Source organism: Etheostoma cragini, chromosome 1 (assembly GCF_013103735.1).
Source record: "Etheostoma cragini isolate CJK2018 chromosome 1, CSU_Ecrag_1.0, whole genome shotgun sequence".
NCBI lineage: Eukaryota > Metazoa > Chordata > Actinopteri > Perciformes > Percidae > Etheostoma > Etheostoma cragini.
This window is the reverse complement of record NC_048407.1, coordinates 17,073,544-17,096,805: the sequence shown is the minus strand read 5'-3', so window position 1 is coordinate 17,096,805 and position 23,262 is coordinate 17,073,544. Positions and strand designations below refer to the sequence as shown.

Here is a 23,262-nt window from a genome sequence, read left to right as displayed (position 1 = left end):
TTTTTTTTTCCTCCAATTTACATTAAGCCATTTTACTTGCAAGAACTATTTGTGGTTTAGATGTATTAAAACATGTTTTAAGACATCTGTTAGTCGTCAGGCTATATGCTATTGTAAAGTGTATATACAGTTACGTTTAATTTCCGAAACAAAGTTTTAAAGTTAAAAACCTCTTGCATGCCCTTTGTTTTTATTTCTCTTGGCTGAGATGATGCTGATGACGTGGGACAATTCATGCGATAAAAGTTCTTATGTGTAAAGAGATATTTGTACAATCTATGTCCCCATCTTTGCCTAAAATAATTTGGACAGCTCACTATCAATTCTACTAGCATTAAAAGGCCTTTAACTGATATTTAACTTCATTTCCCCAGAGTTCATATCATACTGTATAATTTAACAATACTTTATTTTCTACCATTAATTTATTCCAATGATAATGATTTTATTATTTGATTGCCTTTTTTGTTTAATGAGGTTCTCCGTGGTTTACAGAACAAAAACTCTTAGCCCTGACTTTAACGTTTTTAAAGGGATTAAAAGAATTAGATGCTTTCATTTAAGGTGTAAATTTTTCTAAATTAAAAACTTAAATATCTTCATATAAAAGATATTACTTCAGTACAGTGCAAAAGTCTTTGGCATGTGTAAAAAACATGAAACTAAGAATGCTTTCAAAAATAAGATTTTTATCAATTTACAAAATGCAATGTGAGTGAACAACAGAAAAATCTAAATCAAATCAACATTTGGTGTTACTACCCTTTGCCTTCAAACCAGCATCAATTCTTATAGGTACATACTACTGTATGTCTTGATATGTAGGACAAAAGAGGATAGATCTTTGTTTTCCAGACTTTAATCTGTCAGGGCACATGAATGTGCCTTTGGAAGATCAGCTGGTATTCTGTCTATAATAGAGTGGTATGGAAATTTGTAAGTAACCCCAAACTTTTGACCGGTAGTGTTTACAAACAGCGTCGCACACCGGTATTATATGCCCAAACTAACATGCTGGTAAGAAAATTCCACATGTGCACGTATGACGTCAGAATTAGCCTGTTTAAAGCATGTTGCTGTCCTTTGTAAACTGCTCTCTTATACACTAAATTAAAAAAGGCAAAAATGCAGAAGCTTAAGGTTGCTTCTAACGCCAGGGCTCAGCACCTTCCAGGCATTATTGAGGAGGCTGACCTACAAATTCATTTGTCGAATGAACGTCTCCCAGAACAGCATTGTTATGCTGCTGGTAAATCCTAGATTCAGTTCCATAAGATACCAATCATCGCTATGGAAGCACTGGTATAAGTGTCTTTTATAGAATGCAGTATTGTGGTTTGTTTGGTTTTTATATGTATATGTTTTTGATGTATGTTGTATGTCATGTCTGTGTCTTCTGAATGAACCTTGAGTCTGGCAATAAAGTTGATTCGACTATGCACGAACACATTGGAGCTGGGGTGCAGAAAAAATGGCAGCATGTGCTCTGGACTGATGAGTCAAAAATTGAAAATCTGGCTGTAGAGGAAGGCAGTTTCTTCGCCGAAGGGCTGGAGAGTGCTACAGTAATGAGTGTCTGCAGTGAAGCATGGCGGAGGTTCCTTGCAACTTGAGGCTGCATTTCTTCAAATGGAGGTGGAGATTTGGTCAGCATTAATGGTGTCATCAATGCTGAGAAATACTATGAATAAGAGATACTTATCCATCATGCAATACCATCAGGACAGCGACCCCAAACATACAGCCACGGCCATTAAGATCTATCTTCAGTGTGAAGAACAACAAGAAGTCCTGGAAGTGACAGCATGGCCCCCACAGAGCCCTGATCTCAACATCGAGTGTGTCTGGGATTACATGAAGAGACAGAAGGATCTGAGGAAGCCTACACCCACGGAAGATCTGTGGTTAGTCCTCCAAGATGTTTGGAACAACCTACCAGCCGAGGTCCTTCAAAAACTGCAAGTGTACCTAGAAGAATTGATGCTGTCTTGAAGGCACACCTAATATTGATTGGATTTAGATTCCTCTTCTTTTCATTCATTCATTGCACAGTACTGTATGTTTTAATTATTCATTTAATTTCAACTGATTATGCTATTGAAAGGAGTTATCGTTATATATTGATTAAATAAACGCTCTTTGACAATCTGAGCCCCCTCACAGCACCATCAGGCCCTGTGTGGCAGTTGTAAGTAGCCTAGTCCACAATAGCATCTGCAGCAGATGTCTTGTAGTTAGTTCGGAGTCTTCTGGCTCCTCCGACAGGACTCAGCTTTCATTAGCAGGAGTTAATCAACACACTCCATTAATAATTCAGCACCTATGGCCTGGTTTGTTGCCGAAATCCCTTCTGCGTTTCACAGCCCTCATTTCGCACCTACTTCATCCCCTTTACCGGTGTCAGTCATGACGCTGCTCTCAGAGCAGGTGTAGAGTTGCAGGTGGACGCGGAGGCATCACCCCAGCCTGCTGAGCCACCATGGAGTCAGAAGGGTGTTGAATCCTGACTCTGTACAGTTCCCCAATATGAAGCCTGTTCTCAACCCAGTTCTTCTGCCTCAGCTGAACATCACTACTATAGCCACCGGATAAAACAACGTGGATTATTATATTGTACTTTATTACTATAGGCTACTATTATTATCTGGAGTGTTTGCCTGCTTCCATTTGATTGAGGGCACTTACAATGTGGTCGACACCAGCTGCATGCATGTGCATCCTGTTTGGTAAGTATAGGCTGCAAGACAATATTTCAGAAAGCTTTCAGGCTGTATTCTCTAAATGACCAATGTAATACAAAACCTTTTTACTGAGATGGCAATATAGCCTATGTGAGCAATTTCTTGATAAGCAAAGCTAAATTATCAGTATGCTATTAACTGTTAATAAAGCTTTGCACGAGAGAGAAATGCTTGTTTTAAGACTTAACGGGCATAAATTATAAATAGTATACAGTTAAAATGTATTTTTTATTTTTTATTATTGTCATATAGCCTACAAACGACGTTTCCAACCTGGTTAAATAAAGTTTAAAAATAAATACATGTCAGAACTCTAAGTTTTGACTTTTCAATTTTAAAATAGCAAAGAGTAGATAAACGTTATCCCAGAAATTAATATTTCCTAAATATTCTTTCTTCCTATTATCTACAGGGATCATATGCGATGTCAGGCAAGTGAATTCACAAGCCACATTTATACAAAGAAAGTCTGACCAGACTTCTGGCGATGCAATCAAATTAGAGGGAGACATCAAGGAAGTTATGAATCAAATCCACTCTTTGACCGGTGGAGACGCAAACACGCGCCGCTTCGACGTCTCTTCGTTTCCGGACTTCAGTACATATTATGATCTTCTGAGTAACTTACTTGGTGTCTTTCAACCAATGGTGAGAGAACGATACCTAGAGGACTTCCCCAAAATGTTAGTGTGTATTCTGTCTGGGAGGCAGGACTGTGGACTGGAGGCAGAACTGACAAAGACCGTGTCCCTGGAGTTAGGAAAGCCTCTGCTGGTGTTGGTGTCGTCTCTGAGAGCCCAGACATGCCCTCCACTGGGCAGCGACGGAGAGTCCAACAGCTTCCTCAGGGCCTACATCAGCATGAGGGAAGCAGCCTCTGCGGCCTTACAGGGTTTTCAGCAAACATTGACAAATATACTGTCAAATCTCCCTCTTTCTGGGAAGTTGATTAGTGCTGTGAGTGGCCTCGTGGATGTAGCTGTCACGTATGTCTCAAATGTCATGGCAACTGTACTCCAAACACCAATGGACTATATCCAAATAGCTTTACAGTTCGGAATCAAAATACCATCTTTAGACGGAAAAGAGATCTGTGAGCAAGGTAAAATTGGCATTAATAATATAATAATGTAATATATAATATTAACGTTTTAGCAGTGCCATTATTTGGTTATGCTAATTAAGCTACATTTCCCTCACTTGTTTTGCAGGAGATCTCAAGCAGCTCATTTTGTGGTAAGTCAAGAAATTCACATAAACCCCTTTTCCACATTAAAGCTACATAAAAATAAATACATAAACAAAAGACAAAGGTACAACAAGCATAGACTACATACAAAAACTCCAGGGGGAAATTTAACTACAATTTCCCAAAATGCATTTCGGGAAGAAACATCAAGCACTGAGCCTGAAATTCTGATGTAGCCTACGCCGCTAAGGGTGAGCTAAATATCACACTGTTGAGTGAACTGAGTTTACATACTGCAGTTTACATAAATTCATCAACAGATTCTGTCTTAATTCGGAATGAATTCAGCAACTTTTGGCGTTTTGTTCACACTTGAAATGGTGAAGTGTTTCAAATTCACCATAGCACTCGAGTTCGTACTTCTGACTGGCGTCTTCATTCCAATGGCGGCCAGGCTCAAACCTTACCTTAATCTAGAGCCATTCATCCCGCCCAACTAATGCACAAAACATGATTTCTTGAATTGAAATAATTAAAATTAGGTGTGATGGTAAGATTATATAAGATTAAAAAGTGTATCATACATGAATAGCCTATAACTACTAGTTAGAAAACAAGAATAAAAGCAAGGATTGTTATTATTGATATTATTAGCCTACTATTTAACATCTCCCTTGATGTGTCACATAAGTAATACATATCAGCCAGAGTAGCTCTCACTACCTGCACTACTATCTGTATGCATTATAGTAATTATCGTGTTAATGAAATAATCTGTACCAAATGAATTAAATTCCTTTTTTCTTAAGGGGGATAAACAATAATGTGAGCTGGTCCTTCAGTAACTCCATCATTGACATCCTCCTGGATATCTTCCTGGGTCCTGAGCAGTCTATATGCACATATCCAGGGCCAAACTGCCAGAATCCTCCCGGTGTCCCCTTCCAGGGCAGCTCCTCGGAGGCAAAAGACGGCACTGATCTCCACCCCAACATTCTTCTGAAGTGTGATCGCCACAATCTGGTCGAGCTCAACGACACGCTGTGTGCTGACATCCTCATGGGGTCAAGAGTGGGGTCCTCTACATCTGTGCACACCTTTTGCCAGGCGCTCAGCTCCCTCACCCCTAACCAGACAGAGCAGGTGTGGAGCAACATGTGTTATGTTATTAAAACGCTGGTGTCCTCGCTTCTCAGCAAGTCATCTGACTGCAGCGTTGGGGACACACAGCCTTCCCCTGCCGTCAACCTTTCCTTTGAAACTCTTCCCATCCCTGGTTCTGCACCTCAACGAGTTGTCAGAGAAGCCTCCAACCTCAAACAGCTTGCCTGTAACTACAACAACTGGCTGGAAAACGAGGTGGTCGACGCTGTCCTTGTGTCACTGTGCAGCGATAACGAAAATAGGGAGTTTGTGAAGCAGGTTTGTAACAATGCTACGTTGATGAGGAAGCTGCTCTCAAATCAGATGAACAGCTGGCTGTATGGCTACTGTGCAAACTCCTCTGCAGACCCTGGGTACATGGTGAGTCAGTTCTGCTTGTATGAGCAGTGGATCAACCAGCCCACAGTCCTGGTGGACCCCTCCTTACTGGAGTTCTGCATGACCCTGGATGGTTCCAGACTGACCCAACTAATCTGTGACCACACCGGATTCTTTGTGCTTTTATTCTCCAACCCTGAAAACGGGCGGTTCCTTCCTAACTGCACAAGCCTGCCCCCTCCACTACCATTCCCCAACATGAATTCACTAATATTAGATTATTGTCGTTACTCGGAGTGGCACGATGTGATGCAAATTACCGTCGACGTTTTGTCACAGTGCATTCTACTCGATCAGAGTGGTTTTACTAAAGAGGTTTGTTCGAACAAAACTTTTCTGAACAGTCTGCTGCGTAATAAAGAAAATGCCTGGCTGGAGAGTCACTGCAAGTCCTCTCTCACCTTTCCACTCCCTGAGCCAACTCAGCCCCATGCCTTTAACCTCGCAAGCTGGTGCGACTACTACACATGGGGAGATCGGCGGGTGGACGATTCAGTGGTCGCCCTCTGTTGGGAGTACGATCAGCTTGCTTTTCAGAAGAATGTCTGCTGCAAAGCGTCTGTGTTTGAAAAGCTGTTACAAAACCCTCTGAACAAATGGGTGACATCAGTCTGCACGGACACAAAGAAAATAGAGGAAATAGCTGTGTTATCACAGGTGGGTATTTAACCTGGATGTCATGGATTTGTGTATCAGCTTGCATGCACTAAAAGAGTCTTGAACTTCATATGCAAAGTATTAAAGTATAGTATTAAAGACTAGATTAATCTAGATTACTAGAAGGACAGCAAACTGTTACAAAAATTAAGTTAAAATGTTCTTTTAAAACACAGTATAGAATTTCTTTCTAAAGTTGTATTCACAATCATCTGTACTTTAGGTGTGCAAGTACTCTGACTGGACCCGTCCCATCATCGTGGACATGACTGATCTAGCTCTCTGCACTGAGATCGACCCACTAAACTTCACCTCCAAAGTCTGCGCCAATGACACAATTCTCCAGAACCTGTTGGCCAATCAGGACAATGCCTGGTTAATACAGTACTGCGCCAACCATTCAAACCGAGTTGTATCTCCTGATGGAAATAAGGGACAAGTAGGCCCGACTGGTTTCAACCCATCAGAGCAGTGCCAGTACTCCAGCTGGAGCATTTCTCTTCCAGATGCAGCACTCTTGACTCTCTGCTGGCAGCACGACCAAACAAGTTTTGTCTCCTCCATCTGCCCTAACACTGGTCTTCTCTTTCTGCTGTCCCGGGAGCCTTCCAGCTTGTGGGTAGGCAGCATGTGTACCACCTACACCGACTACATCACTAGCACCAACAGCAGCAGCAGCACCACCCCCACCACCACCCCCACAGACCCTAATTTTTGCCTGGCCAGAAGCCTGGTTAGACAGCTCAACTGGACCTGCTCAGCTGACTTCACGTCAGCCTGCCAGCCAGGGGCCAGTCAGAATATGGCCCTGCAGATGGTGGTGCGCTGCTGGGTGGAGAATCGGAGGACCAGGGGGAATGATGTGCTGACTCCACCTGTGACCAAAATCTTGGAGCAGGCAGTTAGCATTACTGTGGTGATCCTGTTAGCCCTGGAGGAGGCCCAGAACACCTCGCTGCATGTCACTGAGAACATAAGACTGAATGTGTTAGTTTCTGTAGTTCACTATCTCGAAAAGGAAAACAACTTTGACAAAAAAAGGCTGTTGCTGCAGTGCTTTGGGGTAGGTAGTAGTTATTCAGATACTTTCATTTAACAATTTATGTCCTATGTTGAAATTGTCGCTTAAGTAAAAGTATTGTTAGCTAAATTTTCTTAAACTAACAAAAGTAAAAGTGAAGACATTCCAATCATGCTTGCTATATTACTTCTTACTACTTATACTGAATGAATGACCAATGGAGTATCTTTTAGCAATGTATTCTGTAGGTTAATCAGAGCATAGATTCTCCATCATGTTTTATTCACATATCTCAATCAGTGTATGTGTAAAACAGTTCATTGAGTTTTTAGTTTATCCAATCATTAATTTACAAATTAGTTACCATATTGTATAGCAACTGACCTCCAGTGTACAGCTGGTGTACGGTTACACTCCTGTCATTGATATTGACATGCAGATCCTCTTCCTTTGGGTGTAATCTCTACTGGCTCACACTTGATTTGACAATTACAGTAATGTGTTTAACAGCAGACTCCCAGATTATGTTGTGACATTAATCCCCCTGTTAAGTGTGTGTGTGTGTGTGTGTGTGTGTGTGTGTGTGTGTGTGTATGTGTGTGTGTCCCTTTTGTAGAGAGTCTTAACCAGCTTGATGCAGACAGCAAGAGACGTGACCAGTAATGGATTCTCCGTTATTAAGGTGATTTATACCACACCTTAAATGTTATTGTAAGTTAAAGTGCTCATATTATGCTTTGAGCTTTTCCCTTTCCTCTATTGTTTTATATATCTTTTTTTGTGCAAGTAATAGTTTACAAAGTGAAAAAGCCCATGTCCCCACTTAAGAAACTCACTCTCAGAAAACACTGTTCACAAACTGCTCCAAACAGCTCGATTGTAGTCCAGCCTTTACTTCTGTGACGAACGTGCGTCAATTTGTAACATGTTATAATGCTCGCCTAGCTGCTAGCAATAAACACCCTTATACTCTGCTTCTGACTGGTTAGTAGTCCTTAGCTAACTATTGCACATGTGTGACTCCTAACAAAGATGGTACAGAAGTGAAGTGCCTCACTCTGTAGCTAAAGAAGGAATCAACACACAGGGTGAAAGGAGGAGCTGCAGCAAAGTGCAGTACAACAAAAATATGGTGTTTTTTGAAAATTAAACATGTAAACCTATTCTGATATAACCTCTTAATACAATTATGAACTTGAAAATGAGCATAATATGAGCACTTTAAAGTCTGTTTGTTGGTGCAACACTTTTGGTCCAGACTTATATATCTCAACAGTTATAAGGTGGATTTCCCATTCAATTATGTGCAGACGTTCATGGTCCACAGAAGATGAATCCTAATGACTTTCCTGATCCTCTGACTTTTCCTCTAGTGCAACCAGTAGGTCAAAGTTTTCACTTATCCTGTAAGATATCTCAACATCTACCAGATGTTTTGGCTCAAACATTTCATGCAGACATTCATGGTCTCAATACAATGTGCTATACTAAATTTTCCATAGCACAATTATGACTTTGACATTTGTGGCTTTGACTGACATTTCTTAACATGAAATTTAGTACACACTTTCATATCCCCCTTAGATTGAATTGTAATAATGTTGATGACACCCTAACTTTCCCTCTGGCACCATCATTAGGTCAAAATTTCAATTTGCCCAATACTTTTGTTTTTGACCAAATCCTTGAAAATGTAATTATATTCCCATCATCCTCAGATGTACTTTGAGTTTAGTGCTAATTAGAGAACAACCATTGTCATTGTGGGCATGTTAGCATCCTGACATGACCTTTTAGCTCAAAGTACAGCTGAGCCCATAGGTACAGCCTAACAGAGATGCTAGCATGGCTGTAGATTTTTGGGCTTGTATTATACAAGCTTGTACACTTGTGTTTTTCATGTTTATTTAAGGCCAATTTCCTTGTGTGTTCAGGAGTACTTCAGTATACCGCTGAGCAGCCTGAGCTCAGTGCTCAGTTCAGCTCACATCACCACCGTCAGACTGATTCTTCAGTACTACAGCATAAACAAGGATACATTGCAGGTGAATAAGCACACGCAAGCACATGACATCTACACTGATCACAGCTGTCTTTTCTGTTTCTTCCTGGAATTCTTTCCTCTCTGTTTCACTGCTGTATCGTCTGTTTTCGTCTAAGTTGTACACAGAACACAGTTTTGTTTTGTTGCTGACACAGAACTGGTATCTGTTTCTGTTGTTTTCAGTTGCCGGCTAAGTACCTGTCCACCATGGTGTCAGTGTTGTTCCAGGTTCACCTGGTAAAAGATGATAGTCTCTTCCCCGAGCTGGCTCCCCTGCTAGCCGCAGCCAGCCCAGCTGATATCGGAGCTTTGCCCTCACTGCAGAACAACAACAATGTGTAAGTGATGGTGTCACCTAATCATTTCTAATAGGGCTCCCCAATATATTGTTTTTTAAATTGTCATTGCAATATCATCTGACACAATAAACATATTGCAAAAGGCTGTGACATATATCAAAAGACACTCTGAAAGGTTTTTGTGTTAGTTGAAAGAAAGTAAAAGTAGAAAACTGCACTTAAAATGTTTTTAAACTTTTTTTGTGGAGCCTAATTTTCAATTCAATGTTCAATACAAGAATGTTGGAAATGGTTTCCCCTCATTTGTTTCAAACTCAACAAGCTATTTTTTGTATTTTAGCAGAATACTGAAAGCCTCTGAAAGGCAGAACTGAGTACACTTTAAATTTTTTTTTTATTATTGCAATAGTAAAGTTATCATGATATTCAACAGCGTGTTTGCATATCACATATTTTCATCACACCATCACCCCTTTTTTCCAATGACCAGATCCTCATAAGTAATGAGTATTAATAATGTTATTCTAACAGCAGTATTACTTATCTGGTGCACTGGTGTGTGAATGATGATGATTGTTTCCTTGTTTTCTTAAAGAGTAATTTGTGATGTTGTTTAAGTTTGTACGCATGTTATTATTAAAGGAACATGTTTTTCCTGGAACAATTTAAATTGGTTTAAATTAGTGGTTATTCCACTGCTGATTTTTTAATTTGTAAGATACCATTTTCCTTTCACCTCGTCAGTAGAGTTTTTCGTTGTGTTACATCTGCCAAGAGTATGTAGTGAAAACCATGATTTTTTTTAATGTTGCAAAATCACGCAATCTCACTTTGCTAAACACATTATATTTCACTCTGAACACAGCACTGGTGTCTGGCTTTTGCAAAAAGTGATGTGTCATTGTACCCTGAGGTGCCAGCCACATGCATTATACATAGAAAGTAAAGGAAACTAGTTCACTGATAAGATTTCAATCTAGAAAGGGCTTGGGTGTGTGGAGGTATTTGCTGTTGATTCAACAAGAACGAGCTATTAAATATAGAAGAGCAAGGAAGAATTACTTATGCTTTGGTCTTTACCTTTATCTGTAAGTCTAACTGTAAATTCAAGCCAAACTTAATATTCTCTAAGGGAAGTTTTGTCTGCAGACAGTGCATGCAGAGAACAAACACAAGTACAAAACATCATAGTATCACAGTCAAACTTTTTTTTAAATTTATTTACAGTAAAGTCTATAGTTACATGATACCAATATGACATCTACTGTATATCAGCCAGAAGGCAATTAGCTTAGCTTAACATTAAGATTGGAAACATAGGAAGACAGCTGGCCTGGCTCTATCCATAGGAAACACAGTTCACAGCAGAAAGTCCAGCACATCACCCCTTTACAACCACAAATTGTAACCCTCACACTTAGAATATTGTGTGGCTGAAACCTCTAGAAAGAGTCAGGCTGGCTATTTGTAGTCTTTATGCTAAAATAAGTTTATTGCTTCCTGACTTTAGCTTTGTACTTAACATATAGAGCAGATGCCAAATCTTTCCTTTAATATTTCCCTTTCCCCAACCTCCCACTATGTTTGAATTTCTTAAATACCATCTTTCAACGCACTTGCTAGTATTCAATAAAACTGTTACAAAACAACAGTTCCAGTATACCACAGTAAACCTATTTTTGTATTTAATTTGTTTTTCTAGGAGGGAGACCATTAACAGATACTTGGGGGATTTGACTCCGGACCAGCGACAGGCATTTGGCTTGTGGTACAACAGAGGTTTGCTCCCCTCCAACATCATCAGAGCTCAACAGTCATTCATCAGGGACACTGGAAACCTGATCGCCTACCTGCCATTCTACAACTTCCAACACCTCTCACCTGCTCAGGTAACAGCCCTCTGAGCTCTGACACCTGGTTGGGAAACCTGAGAAGCCAGGACCCAGTGAGTTCGATTAGCCTCCGGGCACAGCAGAGCTATCTGTCACATACTGGTCAAAGGAAAGCACAGACAGACTCCTCTTTCTCTGTGATCACCAATGTGTCATATGTTTGTAGCTAATGTTCAATAAGTAAAGATAGGAACACATGAATTAAGAATGACCTGAAGATAAAGGAGATACTTACCTTTCAGTGCTAAATTCAAAAGGCTTTAAAAGAATAGTTTGACCTTTTGGGGAATATACCTACTCGCTTTCTTAAAAATGAAGCTACAGCTAGTTAGTAAAACTAACTAATTAAGCCACCTTAGTTTAGCACAAACCCACAGTACGACGACAAAAAGCCTAGTTGTTTTGAAAAGCTTTTGTACGGATTTCATAAACGAGATATAACTTTGTAATTGTTTAGTTTAGAGGTGCTTTAGACAGATTTTGTTACCTTGGACAGAGCCAGGCTAGCTGCCTCCCCTGTTTCAAGTCTTTACGGACACAAGACATGGTCATGAGAGCGGTATCAATCTATTCAACTGTGCCTGGCATATATTAGTGAATATAAAGTATTTCCCTAACCTCACAAATAATCATATTTCTGGAATCAAATGTCCAATTGTTGCTTTGAATGAGTTCATGATTATGTAGGATATAAAGACAGGTGAAGTATGTCTTATTTTTCACGTTTTCCAAAACTAATTAATGTAACATAACATATGCAGACAGAGAAGTTACACATGTATTTCTTTAATGTTTCCACAGCTGTTGGATGGGCTGGATGTGTTACAGAAAAACAGCCTCACTTCTCTAAAGCAGGAGTTCATAGCTCACAGCATCATCGGCACCTACAGAAACCTGACAGCTCAGGATTTTACCAGGTTGGGAGTGACTGTCCTTGTACACTGTTTATTAGACAGGAGCTCAGTAGGTGTAACCGTAGCTATCATAGAACTTGGCAAACACACATTGATATTTAGTTTGATTAATTTAGAATTATTTTAAGGTACATTTGACCCCTGTTATTATACTACAGTAAATAGCCTAAGTGCAAAGCATGTTAACAGTCATGTAACTTTTCATGTTAACAGATTTTTGTTTGTTGCTTCCATAAGTGGATAACTGTAATAATTGATAAATTAGACTCTTGACTTCCTAACATTTATACAGAAAAACAGGATACAACTGACACCCTAAAAATATGGCGGATCAGCGAAGGGCATTTGTGTTACTGGCAGCACCAGCTTTTGTTTAAAGGGTTACTGACCTAAAGGGAAATGATTAGTCAATGATTATGATTCAGTAACCAAAATAACTGCTAAAAAGGAAAGCATGCAGTGAGCCAGTAAAGGTCTGTTGCCGGGGCTTTGCCGGACAGTCTTGCTCCGAACATTCAAACTCCTTGGAGTGAAATGATGTGTATGTTAGAGCAAACAAACTCCATCACTTCTTTTGCTTTTGTGGACCTAAAATATCTTCAAAATGTATTTTGGTCATATGGGCTGTGACCACGATGAATGATGAACAAAATGTAGATCCTAATCTTTTGAAGGAAACCTCTCATCTGCTCCCAGATGTCTGTTGTTAAAACAGAGTTTGTAATTTTAGGCTAGGTAATCTCTCATGCCTGGCAGACCCAGAGGACCTCCTTGTGTACAAAGGTACTGTGGTCTTCAGTACCATCCGGGACATCGTTATGAACTGCTCTCGAGAGGGACTCAGTCTTCCCAGCCGTCTGGTAGGAACAATCAAATGACTGTCAGGTTTTTATTTTTTTATTTTTTTATTTTATTATGTGCTTTCATTTAACAACTGAATTCAAGGAGTATTTATAAAATATATGCTTTATCTGTTCTTGTTCTATCCAGATTTCTAGTGTGTTACTGAACAGCACAGAATTAAAGGTCCCCTCATCGCTCAGACCGGATCAACTGGCAGAGATCGGCCACCTCCTGCCCTCTTTGGGTGTGACTTTCCTGCAGGGTGTCACACCATTGCAGCTGCTTGCTGCCCTCCCTGCCCTAAAATCTGTGTCATTCAGCCCTGCACAGGTAGAGGACCGTATTCAACCTGTAATGCACAGTGGAAAATGTACTGTAGGAATTATCATCTACAGTATGACTTGATTTCTACTACCATTTAACATTTAGTGTTTAAATAATTGTCTGGGGTTTAGTCTGTCCTTTTCACTGCATAAGCCCCTATTTGTTATACATGGTTGGGTTTCCTGACAGCTGGTGGGGCTTGTAGACTTGAGGAACAGCTGACAGGCAGTCATTCTTCAGCACACTGACCCCTTAGGTGAGGCAAAGACCTGAGCTTTACTTCACTCTCAGCTATCATCTGAACTAGACTTTTACTTCTGCTTGCGGCTCACAGCTGTTGTCTTGCTTTTATATGTCATAAGGAGTCTTGAGAGAATTAACCTCTTCAAATGTACAGTTTTTCGGGTCCATCATGACAATAATGTTGTCTGGGAAGATGTTCAACCCCCACAGAACTTTGTTTTATATTCGAGGAAATAGTGAAAGAATGGTAAAGACAGCATCTTGGATTTGAATATTTCACCCATTATAAACTATAATTATAATATTATACAGAGCTTGAACAATCACATGCGGAATACCAGTCAATTGCTAATTAAAATGACCACTTTAAACGTAATTCCTTTTTATTAATTTGCTGTCATTCTGTCTTTCAGGCTTCCATAATTGTAGACAAGATGTCTTCAGTTAGCACTGTGAGTAATTTGTAAACAAATACAGAGATGCCATCTGCATTTTTGTGCCCTGAAACTTACACCTTCCTCCCCTCTGCCCAGCTGACAGCTCCAGGCCAGCTGCAGCAGCTTGGCTCCCTCATTGTGGGAATAAAGACGGAGACCTTGTTGACCCTCACCTCTGACAGGCTGCTGTCATCCCTGCCTGCCATGGCCCAACACACACCAGGCCTAAGCCCGCCTCAAGCCAATGCTATCTCCACCAAACTATGGGTACAACACGCACATGCTAGGAGCAGGGAGACACATTTATATTGATTTGAAGATTGTTGAAATCAATGTAAGGCAAGGGTTTCAAACTCAGTTTCACTAGGGGCCACTCTAGAAAATAGAATCCCATTAAGGGCCAGACATGTGTATTTTATTAACATGCTTTTATTTAAAAGAAAGTCAAAAAACGTTGACTTTATTGTTGCATGTCTCAACTTTGTCATTTACAGTTTGGTCGACATGAAGCCCTAAAAAATCAACAACAAAATTCCTTCATAGAGTTTTGCAAATCAAGCTAAAAACAATTATTACATATTTCACAAAAACCTGTTTCACAAGCCTGAATACGCAAACTCATTGCTTATGGGGAAATTTCTGAATGTCAAAGTCGACAAAATTCCGTTAACACTTTCCGTTTTTTTGGTTTCGGTGGACATATAGTCGGGCCAAAGTTTGTTTTGAACCTAAATTGATATGTGGGCCGGATTAATACTTGTGAGGGGCCGGATTTGGCCCGCGGGCCTTACGTTTGACATGTTATGTAAGGTGTCAGTTTAGCATTGTTCGCGTCAAGGATAAAATTTAAAGAAAATTGGAATAATAAACTACAATAAAATGCAGAATAAACAAGCCGTAGGCCTAGTTGCTATTGCATGCACACTTCAACAAAAGAACGATGGACTTTTGGCCAATCAGCTCATTGCAATTTTATTATAATGACATCTATATGTATATTGTATGTATTTATGTCTTTTGTTAATCTATTGTATGATGGGTTTTGGCTGGGTTGACTACTGTTTGCAAACCAAATTGCCACTCAAGGACATTGAAGACTTTACAATCCAGAATTGAACTGGTTAGCATATGAGAATGGACATAGGATCTGTAGAGGACGGTTGCAACACTTCTCCTTGTGTTATCTCACCTCTTTCCTGACCAGGGCTTTCCAGAAGTAATCAGTAGGCAGGATGATATGGAGCCTTTGCTCTATTGCACGCCCCTGCTCAGCATCCTGTCCAGGACTCGTCTGCTAGTGAATAACATCACCACTGCATCCACAAAACCCTGGAACACACAACAGGTATCACACAGCCCATTTTGCATCAACACACAGCATAGATGCTGTGGTACACAAAACATGGTATTCAAACATTGTGTATACCATGGCTTATAAATGTGTTGCCTGCAGCTCGTGAGACATCACAGGGTGCATTTGCAAAGAGGTAAACAGTTCTGTTTAATAGTTAATATGGCCATTGAGTCAGTTCATAAACACCTGCTTCAAAGCATCTATCCCTGAGCCTACGACTTTTACTTTGTGTTATGATCTCTTCATGCTTCCTCTGATTAAGTGTGCTTCCTAAATTTGTCATGAGAAGGTGTGTGACAGTATCTTGATTAACTGCTAAATTGTTAATTGGAGAAGCAAAAGCAAAGGTGTCATCATTGCTAATGAGACTTGGAATGGACCTGCCTGTGAATACAAACAACACAGATTATCACACACTATTCATGTCACATAGCCCTTGTCACTGATCAGAAAAACTGGTTATAAAAGCAGCCCAGAACCTGCATAAACCAGCATGTCACAACATAACACTTGACGCGACATCTGTTTTCCTTCCATAGGCTGAAGCCATTTTCAATGAGGTGCTTGAAACTAAACCAAACCTAATTAAACAAGATTTTCTGTGAGTACAATTTTCCTGGTTGGTTCTTTGCAGGTTTACAGATAATTTAACAGTTGTGTGCATCTATTGACCTCACCTCTTTATGTAATCAGGAGTCTGGGAACAGTGGGTCAGGGTGTGAGCTGCAAGGTCTTACAGGAACGTTTCAGTTCTGATTCAACGCCTACTTCAGTGAGAAGAATCCTGTTCTTCCTCAGGCAGCAGCCTGGTCTTCTTCACACCTCACTGGTAAACTTGACCTGTTTAATTGGTGCCTTTCCACTGTCTATTCAATTTTTGACTTCATTAAACATTTTTATTGTCTATAATAGATGTGATATATGTCCTTAGTCATGCTTGTTTGTTCTTTACAGAAAAAGTGTGTGATTGAGAAGCTGTACCAGTTTGAGTTCTTCTCTGAGCTGCTCAAAGATCTAGGAGCTGAGATTGCCCTGTCCATGCCGTAAGTCAGAAACCCCGAACCTCATCTTATTATGAGTAGATAAGAAGAGAATACAATGGAGGGAAAGCAATGGGAAACCCTTGTGTACTTGTCATGTTTGATCGGGGGTTGCAAGTTAATTTTTGCTTAAAAACCTTTCATGTAACACATCTACACATATTGTTATGGCCTTGACTGTAATAAGTATGTACTTAATAATGTGTCCTACATTGTCCCTGACAAATAAACTGATAACTAAATAGAAAATAAATAATATAAGTCTAGTATATAAAGGATAGTATACTATAGTAATATTGAAGGTAAAAAGGCCACTTCCTCCGTTTGGAAATAAAATATGTAGTAGATGTTCCATTTATTGACTTTATAATGATAAATATTCTTTTTAATTTAGTGTCTGTGTGGTTGCTTGCAGGGTGAGCACCGTTAAGAAGTTTCCCTCAGACATGATGGACGCTCTGAGGAAGGTGATCGTTCAGGACCCTCATCACTTTCTCTTGCTGTCTAGAACAAAACAGGAGCTGCTGGTGGACAAACTGGTGCAGGGAATGGTGAGAAGAGCCACACTGTGTTGCTTTCCTCGTTTAAAAAGGAAGAAGATGATGAAAAGCCAAGATATTCAGTTTGGAAACAGAAAGATTTATAAGATGGGTGTCATTTTGGTTTGAAATGAGCTGAGGGCAGAGATGCATTTTCAGTGCATTTGTGTTTTTTTGCTTTCACACTGGCCTTGTTTTGAAAGATGCTGTCGGAGCTTACTAATGTAAATAAATGAAAATGTATTCAAAAATGTGATGATGTCCGACACTGTTTCTTAACAGTTTTAAGAAAGCATTAGACATATGACCCACTATGTTTGGCTTGTATGTATCCACGTACCATGTTAACAATGTGACATGAAGCGTGCTGCCAGCGCAGCAGCAGAACGCCTGTCTGTGACTGCCTTGTGGGGATAGACATTTTTGTGGATTTGTTGGCATCTGTCACTCAAGAATTATTTATGTTATGAACTTTATTTTTTTTAACTAATTTGAGCTCAAGGTTTTCAAAAAAAGTGGTTCGTACAAAATGACTCATAAGGAACTCGGATAGGTACGCGTACCCACTGTCCCCTCCGAAATCGACGCCAATAGGAGTTTAGCAGTGCAGAGTTTGTCATATTTGTTGTGTGATCAGTGTTTTGTGGACTCTTTCTCTGCAGAGCATGTACACTGGGGTGTTCACTGAGCAGGAGTTTCGTTCACTGGGCATTATGGCAACGTTTGTGGTGGATGAGGTTTTCATTCAGTTGGACCGCAGCTTCTTCATCAACAATCTGGATTTCCTACGAGGGCTCTGCTACAGCAGCAGCAAGATGGACATTGTGGCTCGTATCCTGCAGGAACCTGCCGCCTTCGGGTAATGTTATCACCTCAACCTGAAACTGAATTTTTAACTGCTGTAATTTTATTGTTTTCAATGATTTATTCAACAATTAATTTTTAAACCGTGAGACAGTGTAACCATGCCATCACCTATTCTTTTTTTTAATTAGAAATCAACAAACCTCTCAACGCACTTATTTTTTCTTTCTTTTTTTCAGTATCTGGATTTTATATAAGCTCTAAGCAATGTGCAAAAAACAGCTAAGAGTCTTTTGCAGCTTGTGAATTTTCAGTTAAGCCAGAATTGTAAAACACATTAAAAGTTTGTGTTTTTTTGTGTGAATTTGGCTCTCTGTTTATTATATTTTGCCAATATGAGAACTGAGTTAATCAGCAAATTTGTCAGTCTGATTAAGCAAACATATGTAATAAGCGTTGTAGTAATAACGATAAGTACATTTAGAGTTCATCCAGTAGGGTTTTAAAAGTGTGTGTGGGATTTCTAAACTTATCCAGTAAGATATGCAAGTTTACAGTTATGGGGTGAAACATGGAATTATGTAGGAGGTTTCAACTGACAAAAGCTCTACCATGTATGTGATAATGTGTTTTTCTGTTTCTCAGCCCAGTTAACAACTGGAACCAGACAACAATCAGTCAGGTGGACTGGTTTCTCTTCTTCCTGCCTGACAACAAACTGCAGGAGATTCCCCTGGTGAGTTTACTGCAGTATTTTTATTTGTTTGGTATAACATCTTCATTGCTCCTTAGATTGAGAAACATTTATAACTCATTCCTGTAAAAGATTCATTTGATATACAGAAATCCACAGTGAGGCGAAGGGATTGTTACTTGATCTCATGGCAGGTAATGCCAACAAAGGCTGTAAATAAATCACTCAGGTGTCACATCTCCAAATAGGTGTCAGGATAAGGTGGTGAAGTTCCTGTTTTCCTGTAAACCATCAGTGTGAGTCTCTACTCTCTACATGTCCATATGTGTTGTTTGTGTTTCCACAGGCGTTGATGACTGTGGGCCGTATAGAGAAGCTGTTCATGAGCCACCGTCGATGGGCACGTGGGGATGTGGGGATCTTCTGTTCAGACGAGAACGAGAGGAGGAGACTTTTTGAAAAGCAGCAGTTTGTTTTACAGTTTTTCCTGGGCTTCCTCAAAATGAATGCTGGATCATGTGAGCACCACTTTGGTTCCTAAAGTCTCTGAAATAGCCCTAGTGGTACACTCTTAATGATTAGTTTGAGGAAATACGGCATATGTCAAGACGGTTATCACCCTCTTAGTTGTCCGTTCAATTAGGTCTACAGACAGCCAGTTAGCTTAGCTTAGCACAAAAATTGGAAATGGGGAAACAGCTAGCCTGGCTCTGTCTAAAATGTAACAAAATCCACCTACCACACCTTTTTAAAGCTTATACATTTAAACGTTTTAACTTATTTAATACGTACAGAAACCAAAGTATACAAACAACACATTGTGGTTTTACAGGGGCTTATGTGGGGAACTACTTCTTGGTCGGTTGGAGTTACTTACTGGAGTCTTGTCGTCATTGTGAGGAAGCTCCATGTCCAATGTCCCACTAATGCTTTAATATTTAATGACAATTGTGTCAAAATTATTGTAAAATCTTTTTTGAAGTATATGAAATTAGTCATATGCTGTATGTCAACAATGTCTCATGATCAGATATTTACCTCTGTGTCCTCTACCAGCGACTCCTATGGTTCCTACTTGTGAGATTCTGCATACAACAGCTCCCTCTGCCTGGACGTCTAACAGCCTGACCAGCATGTCTTCATCAGCCTTCTCCAACTGTCTGGAGCTGATGGGACGTGACCCTTTCCTTGCATCCTACCAGCGCGTCCAGTTGCTCAACAAAGTCAAACAGGTGAGCTCTTTCTGTCGTCCACCACAGTCCATTTAACAACTTCTCAGATGTGTTTTATTCAAGACTGTACAAGGTAACTTTCCCTCTTTAGTTCAGACATTAACACTGTCTGTCTGCTCTGTCTTTACTGGGTATGTGAAGATATACGGCCCCGCCTCGTCCTTCTCCAGGTCCGTGATCGCTCAGCTGGGTGGAATAGCCTTAGAGCTGTCACTAGGGGAGCTGAGCAGCCTCCGACTGACTGAGCGAAGTAGCATTGCTGCTCTGGGTGCTGTCAGAACCTGGAACAACATACAGGTAGCCGCAGAAATCAACATATCCCATAGATTTATCAGACCGCCTACATTAACTCAATGTTGACCAAATATGCACTGTAGTCAAGAACAGAATATGACATTTTCAGATTACCATTATTTAAAAAAAGAAGTAAAAGTGCCTTATTTCATGAAAACTGAGCATTCTTAAATCTGATTTCTAAGCAAAGGTCACTTCAATTCTAGAAGTCAGACAGTATAGCCTAACACCTCTGATGCAGGTGTCTGTTTGTTGTTCTTAATAAATGCACCAGTATTAAACTCCAGGCTTAGAGCTGCTTAGTAAAAAGCACAGACAATTTTTGAACATAAACAGAAATCAGTCATATAAGTAAATGAATGACTGGCAGTTCATTGGCAAGTGACCATTAACCATAAATAGGATAATCCCCAACAACTGATGTTTTCACAGGAGACATGTTGACTTGTCATAGCAGGCAAACAATGGCTCAGTTCTAGTCTTAATGAGCTATTCCAGTAGGCCAGCATTGACAATAGCAGGAACTTCCCTAAGTGGAAAGCAGCCATTATTAATGCACCTGTGCTTTTCCTACTATGACATGTCAAAATGTCTGCTGTGAAAAGGTCTATTGCAATTGATGACAAGGAGACAAAGAACTATATATAATGACATGAATATATATGAATATATATGAATATATATATATATATATATATATATATATATATATATATATATATATATATATATATATCATAAAATAAAAAAAATGAAAAACAGAACTTCTTGCAGACCTGTGTATAAGACTGTATTAGTTTTAGCAAGTTGTAACTTATAAACTGAGTGTATTTTTAAAGAGCATATCTGGATAATAACTCTTGTTGTCATCCTAGCTTTCTGCACTGTTTACCAACGTGTTAAACTCCACCAAGCAGAGTCCAAGCCAGCTTGACTCTAGCATGCTGGTGGCGATGGGATACATTGTGTGTGGAGCTAAAACAACAGAGATGAATTCCTTCAATGCTGTGGAGTTCAGGTGAGCAGATTCAAACAACATACACTTTTACAGGGAATAATTTATGCCCTCTTTTTGAGAATGACTCTGCAGCTCACAATATTCAGTCATAGTACAGTCCCTTCCCTTTCCCACTCTCTGTGCTGTGTCTCCCCCGGGTGGCTGCAGCAAGGCGGTGCTCTGGCTGGGGCAGCTGAAGCTGTCCTGCTCAGAGGAGCAGCTGCAGGTTCTTGTTGGGCTGCTGGCCCACAGTCTTGCTTTTGGACCAATAAGTTCATGGGGAACCGATGTCTTCATTGAGATCGGAGTTCTGGCAGGTATTATGCATTCACTGCCTTTGCCATTAGGCTTTTTACCAATTTACAATATTTTCACATCTGCATTCACAAATGCTGTGAATGTATGTTCATTCTGTAGCTAATTGCACTGTAGATAGCTGGTTTAAATCACACTGTGGAAGGAAACAAGTCAGTTCAACATAGCATTAATTAGACATCTGATGTAATATCTGTCTGGCTCAAATATATAATTTGTGTTCCTTAGTCAAATGCTATGTGTTTACAACTTTAACTCTTGTGTTGTCTTCTTGTAGACTTTGAGCATGTTGTCCTCCCGGGTCAAAATTTACGATGGATGATCACAAATATGTTAAAATTTAGTTTCGAGAAACTGTTTTTAAAAGGTAGTGACCGGATCATTAGCTTTACTTGCAAATAGTGTTGAATGGAACTAACCATTTTATTTTTGCAACACTCAGCTTGAAAGATACCCAAAGAAACTTTGAAAGCAGGTCAAATTTGACCCGAGGACAACAGGAGGGTTCACTTAAAGCCAACTTGTTTTCATTATTTATTGCACCCTCTGGATGTATTCTGTGTCACTCTCTTATCCCAGTGTTTTTGACTCAGGCAACCTTTGCGCGTCTTCACTCTATTTGAAACGTTTTGTACTTTTTACAGCTGGTCTTCCAGACATGGCGATGTCAGCTTTAGTGAAAGAGCAAATAGAAGGAATGACATCTGCAGCTGTCTCAATGATACCACCTAAAAAGTTTGCTGTAAGTCAACATTTGAAAAAACTAAAATAAAAAGGATTTTATCTATGTTCATGTTTGTGAATTTATTCTAACAAATCCTTATGTTTTCTTGTCTTGTGTCTGCCATCTGCTCCTTTGTTTCTTTGTGTCTGTCTGTTTTGTAATTTCCTCAAAGGTGGTGTTTAACCAGAAACAGATCGGCATGTTCTCCTATGAGCAGGCTACTGCAGTAACTAAGGACCAGCTCTCTGCTCTGTCAGATGTTCAGAAGAGAGCTCTGGCTCTGGTGTTAACACCATGGGAAGACAGGCCTTTGAATGTCAGAGGTAAACCACTGAAATCTTTGAAACTCTTGTTGTACAACAGATGATTGTAAAGTATGGCAGTTTTGCTCCAACCAAAGTCCCAATTTCATACTAATACTATACAGAGCAGTATATTACATACTAATATTTATAATATAGTGTCTTTGAAGTGAGTATAAATAAATACACTGTTAGCACTAAATGGAAATCACATAAGCTAGATAAGACAAACAAAGGCTAAAAACACACAGGGACCATATAGTGCATCACTCTATATTCACATTGGTTTCACTGTGTTCAAGTAGGGAAGTCACTGGGGCTGGCACTGAGCCACAGTCCTCTGTGTCTCATACTGGGACTGCTGATGCTGCTGGTCCTGCCCTGCCCTGACCCGATCTGCCCTGGCTCATGACCCCACTCACCCCTGCTGGATCGGGAAACACCTCCTCACCCTCTTTGAAATAAACAGGATATATAGTGTATTTAATGATGAGATTGTAATTTATTTTGTGCAACTATAATTTATATCAACATTTAGCACTGAATGTACCAAATGCATAGTTTAATCTAAAAAAGCAATACATTTTCAAAGTGTAAACATAAACAAGTCCAACCAACACCCACAGTTTATTACACTTGGCTCGTTTATTTCTTCTCCTTTTTTTAAATAAACCTGTATGAACCTGTGTGCACTGTCTAATGTGATAAATATAGTCCTATATTAATAAACTGAACCAATCTGCCTCTGATTGACTGTTTTAATATTAATATGAATACCTCACATCTGCAGTAATACTTTGGGAATAGACACATAAATGGAT

General features: G+C 39.8%; 1 protein-coding gene across 2 annotated transcripts; it reads left to right on the top strand.

Annotated features, from left to right (window-relative positions):
* Positions 1-3,166: 3,166 nt before the first annotated feature.
* strc1 (stereocilin 1) lies at positions 3,167-23,190 on the top strand. 2 transcript variants are annotated; one of them, XM_034877798.1, is made up of 28 exons: positions 3,167-3,843; positions 3,953-3,977; positions 4,740-6,129; positions 6,353-7,192; positions 7,767-7,832; positions 9,085-9,195; positions 9,378-9,532; positions 11,196-11,382; positions 12,187-12,302; positions 13,030-13,159; positions 13,290-13,472; positions 14,123-14,161; positions 14,243-14,413; positions 15,351-15,491; positions 16,040-16,101; positions 16,194-16,329; positions 16,455-16,543; positions 16,956-17,091; positions 17,742-17,938; positions 18,529-18,619; positions 18,924-19,095; positions 19,634-19,809; positions 19,951-20,106; positions 20,979-21,121; positions 21,269-21,417; positions 22,060-22,157; positions 22,312-22,462; positions 22,747-23,190. In XM_034877798.1, the coding sequence occupies exons 1-28, from the start codon at positions 3,264-3,266 to the stop codon at positions 22,851-22,853; spliced, it is 5,997 nt and encodes a 1,998-aa protein (XP_034733689.1). In that variant the 5' UTR covers positions 3,167-3,263; the 3' UTR covers positions 22,854-23,190. The 2 variants fall into 2 exon arrangements, with proteins under 2 accessions (XP_034733689.1, XP_034733681.1); XM_034877790.1 differs by having other exon boundaries at positions 22,744-23,190.
* Positions 23,191-23,262: the final 72 nt, after the last annotated feature.